Source organism: Thalassophryne amazonica, chromosome 15 (genome assembly GCF_902500255.1).
Source record: "Thalassophryne amazonica chromosome 15, fThaAma1.1, whole genome shotgun sequence".
NCBI lineage: Eukaryota > Metazoa > Chordata > Actinopteri > Batrachoidiformes > Batrachoididae > Thalassophryne > Thalassophryne amazonica.
Window position 1 is genome coordinate 72,437,780 of NC_047117.1, and position 9,868 is coordinate 72,447,647.

The window sequence follows — 9,868 nt, forward strand, 5'->3', positions numbered from 1 at the left end:
TAATGGGAAATGTTTCAGTCTTTGCTGTGCCCACTTTGCAGTGTATATAAGAATTAAGTAAATTAAACAAATTTCCACAAAATATATGCAAAAAACCCAAAACAAAACAAACAAAAAACTACTTTTGTTCTCTGTCCACAATAAATAAAACAAAACAAATAGAATAACATTTTCAGAAATGGGTTGTGCCTGACTGCCCTCTACTGTTGGTTGGTAGAGCTATGCACGCTGAGTGATCGTGTGTGTGTGTGTGTGTATATATATATATATATATATATATATATATATAAAAAGAAGCAGAGCAGCTGGCACTGTCCATAAGAGGTCATAATTCGAAGTACAGTAGGTCAGAGAGTGCATGTGTTTAGCACATGGAAAACACAGGAAACATCCTAAAGGCAGGTTTGAATGGAAATACCCTTGTGGTGCCATCAGTGTGCACATAAATTAAAGTTCCAGGCTGTTGTGTAATTAGCCGCACTGTGCCTGTGTTTGTGGAGCTCCTGCGTGCTGACCTGCGGTCGACGACGGTGAAGTCCTCGGGTGGAAAGAGGCGACAGACGGTGAATGCGAAAGGAGGCTCCGTCAGCGTGGAAAGAAGCGAACAGTCAGTCCCTGCAGCAGAGAGTAGACGGGCCCCGGCCGGGTGTAGCTCCTGAAGACGGCAGCAGCACCACAGAGGATATAGCCATGGCTAACATTGCAGTCCAAAGGATCAAACGGGAGTTTAAAGAAGTTCTCAAAAGCGAAGAGGTACAGTAGTGACGGGATGTAAAGTGATGTCTTGTTTATTACAGACTCTGTTTGGTGCAGCAGATCAGGCCTCAGCAGGACAACTTTAGCTTGTAGCCTCAGCTGTTGTGTTTGGTGGGTGTGTTCAGGAAACACCGGGGATTCAGCTTTGTTACCGAACACAGGCCTTAAACAGGCATCACCGCAGAATTTAAAGCTTTTTAGTCAGCTAAAATACCTCCATATTAACCACTACACACGCCTAATCCAATGTTCTCTCCATCATTGTCAACCGTTATTAGCCAGCCCTCAGCTAACATTAGCCATTCACTCATTAACTTAGCATCATGTTGGCTAGATGCTGCTGGGTTTTTATGTTTTCTGGTTACATTTATGAGGAACTGCAGTTAACCACTAATTTCTTTATTTTGTTGAGTATATTTATAGTAATCCATAAACATGTCAGGAAAAAGTAATGTGAAATAAATGTAAATTTTCCCTGAGGCATCTGCCAGATCAAAAATAAAGTATTTCAAGAAGGAAATCATCAAATTCACATACATTAGCTGACAATTTGTTTACTTGAAATAATTTCAGCAAGTGCTGTAATTAATTATTTTAATTAATGATTAATTATGTGATTAATTTTAGGTCTAACTGATGATTTGGTTGGTCTACACAATGTCACAAGTTAGTGGGGAAAAATAGTCCTGACAATCCTTAACCCTAATACTTGATTATATGGTATTATACTCCTCCACTTCATACAACATCCAATACCCAATCACTGTGATTGTATGGCATCCAGTTGTCCACCATGATTATCATGAGATGAAGAAGGACATCATGTCATCGAAGCTGTAGACAAGTTGCAAGCTCAAAACTTAGGGTTGTTAGGTTTAGCGCCGGTCACAACCCACCTTGCGCTTTTCTTCACCGTACATTTTCTGCGGATGCCACGGCCACTACGTTTTTGTGAAAATGTACGGAGGCAGTAGCAAGAGGAGGGAGGGAGTACGTTCAGCGCACGTCTCTAGGAGTGTAACGATAGAGTTGACAATAAAGCAGTGTGTGTGTGTGTGTGTGTGTGTGTGTGTGTGTGTGTGTGTGTGTGTGTGTGTGTGTGTGTGTGTGTGTGTGGGGGGGGGGGGGGGGGTGTTGGATTTTCTTTCGATGTGTGTGTTATGAGCGGGACCGGAGCGGCAAGTGTTTTTCGGCATCGGCGATACATGAGCATGTCCAGCCTGCAGCGGTCAGTTGTACGAGTGTTTACTTGCCTCGAAAAGTTACAGCTAGTTATCAGACTGAAGGTGTGGAGTGTCTGTGTTGCTGAAGTTTGGAAATAAAGTCCAAGTTTATGTGTATCACAATTTTCAAGATCTGATACCTACAATTTAATTCCATAGTATGTGGTGAGTAGCCTACTGCCTCCGTACGGATTTGGTTAATTCAATAGTAATTGAATGAAAATGTGCTGCTTTGAATCCGTACTGAGGCAGTACTCACAACGTGCGTCATCTGTACTGCTGGTGAATCCGCAGCCTGACCACAGTGAAAATTCTGCATGCACTAAAACCTCTACGGCATGTCTGCGTGCTCCTAAATTCGTACTGAGGCAGTACTTACGACGTACGGATCTCCAAATTTAGCCCACGTTTTTGCAAGTAGACTGCACGCACGTGCAAGTACAGTGGGTTGTGACCACGGCTATAGTGAGTAGTTTAAATAATGCCGTGGATATCCTTACAGTGTGTGAAAAAAACAAGAAGTCTTGTTCTCCCCATCAGAGACTCGAACCCCAGTTTGCTGCATGACAGGCGGGGATACTTACCACTATATTAACAAGAAGCTAGCAATGAACACATAGGAACAGAACATCAATTATGGCGGCTGCTGTAAGCATAGCCCCAAGATTTAGGGTTACAGTTGCAAAACTGTAGCCAAAAACAAAGTGGTTACCTTTATGGCTGCTATAACCGTAACTACTTTGTTTAAATAACACATGGTGCATTACTAATAGCGGTTCATGGTTTGTGTAAGGTACTGTATCAGTTGCAATGGCCTATTTTATTTTGTTTAATCAATAATCCAATTACCCCAAAATTATGATGAAATACAGAAATTTGACAACTTTTTCTAGGCTTTTTCCCCCCATGATAAATTACTAATGTAGAGTAGGTAGCTCAGTGGGATGAGGAGTTGGTGATCAATGAGTAAGCCCAGGTTTGATTCACGGTCACGCTACCTGTCTTCTTGAGACACTGTATTGCAGGGGTGCCCAAGTTCGGCCCTCGAGATCTACCTTTCTGACACTCTTAGTCGTCTCCCTGTTCCAACACACCCGAATCCAATGAAAGACTTGTTAGCAGGCTTTTAATGAGCCTTTCATTGGATTCAGGTGTGTTGGAACAGGGAGACAACTAAGAGTGTCAAGAAGGTAGATCTCGAGGACCAAACTTGGGCATCCCTGCTGTATTGTCTCAGTCCACCCAGCAGTAAATGGGTTCTGGCTTTGGCTGTTGAAATAACCTGTATCAGACTGGTGTTCCATCCAAGTGGAATCGTAGAATTGGGTAATTGTGTCAGAGAAGAATTTGCCAACATCTCTCAGAATTTTGCAAATCATTGTGGGATGTTTGGAATTTATGAGTAACACAGAGAACACTCGTATGTTTTGGTCATGCCCCCTTAATTAGTGAGATATATGTTAAGAAACTTTCTCCTAATTGGATCACCTTTTAACTTTAAAATGCCCATATTTCAGAAGATTATGGTAGCTAGATAGCTAGTTTGGAGTCATTTTAAAGCTATTTTTAAGCTCTACAAATCTCTCCCACAACACGTTTGTCAGAACGTCAACAAGAATAAATGTACAACAAATTGAAGTCTTCATATGTGGGAACCCCCGCCCCCAAAAAAAGGTGCCCTTCAAATTCCTATCAAAATGTGAAAATTAGCTTCTGGTCTCAACAACCCTTCCCTTTGGCTGCTCCCTTGTCTTCACTTGGGGTCGCCACAGCAGATCTACAGTGGGTCAGTATGTTGAGTTGGCACAAGTTTTACGCCGGATGCCCTTCCTGACGCAACTCCACATTGCATGGAGAAATGTGGCAGGGGTGGGGTTTGAACCACGAACCTTCCACACCGAAACCAAGTGCACTCACCGCTTGGTCACTACTCCTATCTTCTGGTCTCACCAACACTCCCTGAAATTTTGTCATGGGCACTCTGACAGCCTCTGAGCTATTGGCAGTTAGTAACATAAGCTTAACTACTTTTGCTTGTACCTGTTCTTTGGCTACTTTCATTTTGAACTTGGTATCAAAAGAATTTGATTTCAAGAGATTATAAAGGCTTTGCACTTCTACTTTCAATTTGAAATCTGTCATGGGGAATTCTCATGGCTTTTCCTCGGTATCCTGTATGTGTAGTGAAAGCCTTGCAAAACATAACCATTAGAGGTCAGTTTCTTATACCTCATTAATTAAGGGGACGTGAGAAAAAAGGTGAGTTGTGGGCACTACTCACAAATCCCAATTATCTCACAAAACTTCCAAAATTCTGAGAGATGTTGGAAGATTAAAGCCCTGTTTACACACAGACGGTAAGAGCTCCCGGAAGCGTCCCGGAAGAGTTTTTGGCCGTCTTAAGGATCACACGCTGTTGTTAACGCTGGCACTAGGGGGTGTGGCTTAGTTCCGGCTTTACCGGGAATCATCGAAAAAATTATTCAACATGTCGAATAATTCCGGGAGCGCTCCCGGAGATCTCCCGTGACGACAGCGACAACGCGAACAACGGCGTTTGATACTTTTTAATCGCCGTTTCATCCTGCTGCTTCCTGTAGTGCCGCAGTTCTCGTCGCACCGCGATGACCAATCAGGGACTGAATATGTAGTGACGTGGAGATGTCTGGAGTTTGAAGATGTGAACATGTCCTGTATCTGGTAGCAGCCTGTGAGCAGGACTTATGTCTCTTTTGTCCTTTATTTTACAATCATGATAGAGTTTTTGGAGCGAGCAGCAGCACCACAGCAGCGTGGAGCGGAGTTTCTTTTTATTTTTATTTTACATGCGTGTGCGCGCGAATCGTCCTGGAGATTATTTTGCTTATTAGCTACACAGCTGTATAATAAAGCAAATGGTGACTGGCTTCTAAACACAATTATGACAGAGTTTTTTGCGGGAAAGAGCGGAGGAGCAGCCCCGCAGCAAACAGCAGTGGGAGCGGAGTTTCTTTTTTTCTTTCTTCTTTTTTTTTTACGTGCGCGCGCTCCGCCCCTTTCCACCGCGAAAACAGCCGGAACTACCGCGAACTTCGGTCTACATACTACTCGCTGACAAAACTGTCTATGTGTAACCTGGGCTTAAGATTCTTCTTTGAGATGACACATACTAATGACCCAGTCTGAGGATAAACACCAGCACCAATAGGCTTCAGGACTTAGAAAAACTACATGAATACACAGTCAGTCAATTATCAAAATAGCTACTGACTGTTTTTCTGTCAAGCGCTGAATCTTTCTGAACAAAACCTGTAGTGTCAGGATGAAATTTTCTGAGCTCAGGATTTAATGGAATCAGACAAAGTGAGTGTGTCTGCAAAGTTTCCAGAAGTAATTAGAAATTTTGAGTTGTGAATGATTGATACATACGATGATTAGTGAACCTCCATTTATAGGCTCTCTTTGCAGCTTGTACTAACATGCAAAATAGGAAACAGACAAGTCTATGAAGTTGCTTGCAAATCTTTTGCTAATTGCTGTATTTTGGTGGCCGCTATAGGTCACTGTTGCTTTTAAATAATAGCTGATTAATTGCGTAACTCGTTACAGATTCTCACTTTTCTCATTCCCTGTGCTGTGTATTTATCTTTTAAATAATTGTACATTTGATATATTTGGGCTTTGGAATGTTGGTAGGACAAAACAAGTAATGTGAAAATGTGATAGTGTGTGGGAAATTAAAACATGCAACCTTTTGTTTCCTTTTTTTGGCATTTCATAGAGTAAAGGAATATTCAGTTCATATACAACACTGCCCAAAATAGTTAATATTGGTTATAGTTAACTGGGCTTGAGTTGAAACGGTTAATGAAGAGAAAGATATTTATTGTAGATATGCAGCAGTTTGGTCTAAATGTGTTATAGTCAAACAAGCAATGTTGACCTTAGCCACCAAGACCCGGTGATTATCATCAAGGCTTCATAAATTGTATAGACACAACAGACCCACTTTATACAAACACATGCCTGCCTGAACTCGCCCAGACATGTCCGACTATGCCAGCATTACTGTTTAAACTAATATGTAAAGGATTGACTGCAAATTTTGGCCTAACGGATTGAAGTTTTGAGGATTGGTTAAAGATGCAAATATGAATGTGATTACTATTAAACACTAATATGAACTTATCACCTTTTCTATTGGTCACATAAATTTTGACTTTGGGTAACCTTAAAATGTCAAATGCAAATTTGTAGCAGTTACGCAATTTGGAGCCAATAGATACATTATTGTCATTGTATAGCAAAACAGTGAAACTTAGTTTGGCAGTAGTGCTCCATGTAGCACTGTGAGTATTCAAAACATAGTGTAATGGTTGTGTGTCTGTCAAGCATAAAATGGTTCATTTATGGACAGAATTGATGAGGCTACACACAGAACCATCACATATTATGGTATCATTGAATCACAAAAGCCTTATTTGCATGAATCAATGTCAGACATGTAAAGTGTGGCTGTTGCACTGCCTGAGTCATAAGTTTCCAAAGGTTTTGATCTAATCAAAAACTCAAATGCAAAGATATGTAATTTAAACCATTATAAAAAAAGATTAAAGGACAAAATCTTCAAATTCAACAAGCTCCAGTTAATTCTTAAAATTTTTCTTAATGAATAAGAATTTTTGAGTTATGGTAAGTTTCAGTCATTCAGATATTTTTGTAAACTCTGACACGGGCCTGTATAACAAACTAAGTTTAATTTTATAGAAAATGATCACTAACTGCCTTCGGCAACTTAACATGTCTGTAATTTCACAGATTCTCATTTGTAAGTCAGAATTTGAGATATAAGACTTGACAGAGACATAACTTAAGGCTGTGAATCCTGATTATGTGCCACTCTTTCTCACCTGGTAGACGAGTAAAAACCAGATAAAAGTAGATTTGGTGGATGAGAACTTCACAGAGTTGAGGGGGGAGATTGCTGGTCCACCAGATACACCATATGAAGGTATTATCACACACGTGCACTATGTTGTGACACACAATAGTAATTGTAAGACTCGTAATGGTGTCAGATAACTTCCATTGGGTTTTCTTTTGTTCCAAGGGGGCAGGTATCAACTCGAAATAAAAATTCCAGAAACCTATCCCTTTAATCCACCAAAGGTATGCTTTTTCTTTTGTTCATAATATCACGTATGCGTTCTTCACCTCACTCTGTCTCACTCATTCACACTCCTTTTCTCCCTCGTCATGGCATTCTTATCCAGATAACCTCTCACATCTGTCTGTCTTAGGTGCGCTTCATCACTAAGATCTGGCATCCTAACATCAGTTCTGTGACAGGAGCAATATGTCTGGACATTTTAAAAGATCAGTGGTGAGTGAGATGTCCTGCTGCACTTTACATCACGCTTTGCTGCCCTTTTTTCACCCACCACCACCACAAAGCATTCTGGTTCTCAAACCAGGTTTGTTTAGTATCAGAAGAACCAAGCTGCCATCTGATAAACTAGCCCACACTTTGATCATCTGTAGCAAATCCACAATCCCTGCCCACTCATGATGTCATCATGCCTCCAGCTTTAGGTTCTGCATCATTTTTTAAACAAGGAATTAATTTTTTTTATTTCAAGACTTTTTAAATTTTAAATGCTTCAAAAGGTCCTGTCTGAGGTTTGCGAACCAGAATAGAACCTGTGCTGTGTCGGTATTCATTACTGTGTCGTTGTGTTTGAGCCTTGTGACTAAAAATGCGCACAAATCCAAATGCTCTGCTCCACCTTTGTTTTGACCCCACCCAGGGCGGCAGCAATGACCCTGCGGACAGTGCTGTTGTCTCTACAGGCTCTCCTTGCCGCAGCAGAACCAGACGATCCACAGGACGCAGTAGTAGCAAACCAGGTGAGGAAGAACTGTGTGAATTTGCTCAACTCTGTTGTGTTGTTCAGACTGAAAATGACAACATTCGTCGAGATTTTATGTTGCCATCTTAATATCGTTTGCTTCTCTCTGCCTTCACTCTTTGAGACATAACCGGTTTCACTCTTTGTTTGTACTTTCAGTATAAACAGAACCCAGAAATGTTCAAACAGACCGCAAGACTCTGGTCTCACGTCTATGCAGGGGCTCCAATCTCCAGTTCTGACTTTACACACAAAATAGACAAACTATGTGCCATGGGCTTTGATAAGGTCAGTACGCTTTGTTTTTCTTGGATAATAACATTAACATTTCACGGTGTAGGTCAGGATTGTATGTGGGTTCCATTTGACGGCACATTTATTGGTGTGGCCATAGCTTGCCTTCTTTCACTGCAGACAAATTTCCTCTTAAAAAATATGAATTTTGTTCATATGTGGGTGATTCTTAGACTACGGGCACTTATGTCCTTTGATCATATTGTATGAAAAACAGAAAAAAGGGGAAATTTCACACTTTTATAGTTATCTTTACAATGAAAGTGTTAAGAAATTTGTTCTAGTAGTCTATGATGACTTTTTCACCTTTTTTCAGCATCATTATATGCAAATATTGCCGTTTTGTGCTTGTCCCACACCCAACTTTTGATCTTCAATGATAAAAATGAATGGTAAAGAAACGTTTTTTCTAATGTTTTAAAATATCTCTGAATAAAATATCAGTAAAATAATCAAAACATAATTGGGGTATTCAATGTCATACAACTGTTGTGATTTTTTTTAAACAAAATGTAGTTGTCCCACACTATTGCCGTAATTTCCACCACAACACTGTAATGTCCCTTTAAGCAGTTTGTATGAAAGATTGTTTGGGTAGTTTCTATGGAGATAAACAGTGACATCAGAGCACATGTATATAGTGCCAAATCACAACAAACAGTTGCCCCAAGACGCTTTATATTGTAAAGCAGTGGTGTGGTGGAAATTACATTTACAAGGCCAGTACTGCCCGTAGCTAAAGAATCACCCATGTATGAAGGATTAGTGCATGTGGCGCATTTATTGCCACCCATTTTGTTGAGGGCAACAAATACCTCAGTCAGCTGGAAACGTGAAGATAAATAAGTTATGGGCATATTATGCATTAAGTCACACAGAATATGATCACAGCTTTTATGACAAAACAATTTGTTACCCTGTAAACATTTTTAAGGATTCTTTGTGTTAAGGTGAGTGTGTGTATGTATCACTAACACAAACAGCTAATGGAGTGCAGGTATTAGTTTCAGAATGCTAATTTGCAATTTTTAAAATTTTTACTTTTATTGGACAATAATGAGAAATATAGGTGATTATTTTAATAGGCTCATTTGTACAGTGTTGGTTCATTTCAGCGTGTATAAATTGAGTGATTTGTCTTCAACAAGGATGACAAAAAATGTAGGCGATAATTTAATGTTAATTTGAATTCTCTCAAATTAGTGTGTACAAATTAAGTCATTTGTTGTTTTGCCTCTCTGCTTATGGAGCATCTTGAATGTTAATTATCTCATAAAACATTGCAAATAGAATTATAACGCCCCCCCCCCCCCCCCCAAAAAAAGAAAACCAACACAATACTTAATAGCACTTTTTTCCTCCCTTCTGAATACAGAATGCAGTAATAGCAGCTTTGTCTTCAAAGTCCTGGGATGTGGAAACAGCAACAGAGCTTCTCCTGAGCAACTGAGGTGCAGCCAGGTGTGAGGATCCCAAACTGTCTTCATCACAGCATCAACTCCTTCCCGATGCCACTTCTCTATTACCTTTTATCACACAAAAACGCCCCAGTCACCACAGCAGTGTCATCAAGTTTGTTTGTTATAAACTCAAAACATCCACAGTCGCTGATATGCACACCACGCTGCTGCCTGCCACGCCATCGTCTTATGTTTTGGACTCTTGACTTTGGACCGTGGAAACAAAACCATTCATTTGAGCAACTTG

General features: G+C 40.3%; 1 protein-coding gene across 1 annotated transcript; it reads left to right on the forward strand.

The window, feature by feature from the left end:
- Positions 1-304: 304 nt before the first annotated feature.
- On the forward strand, positions 305-9,668 carry ube2kb (ubiquitin-conjugating enzyme E2Kb (UBC1 homolog, yeast)). The gene is made up of 7 exons (XM_034187323.1): positions 305-753; positions 6,876-6,969; positions 7,069-7,127; positions 7,259-7,341; positions 7,766-7,865; positions 8,027-8,155; positions 9,537-9,668. The coding sequence occupies exons 1-7, from the start codon at positions 568-570 to the stop codon at positions 9,609-9,611; spliced, it is 726 nt and encodes a 241-aa protein (XP_034043214.1). The 5' UTR covers positions 305-567; the 3' UTR covers positions 9,612-9,668.
- Positions 9,669-9,868: the final 200 nt, after the last annotated feature.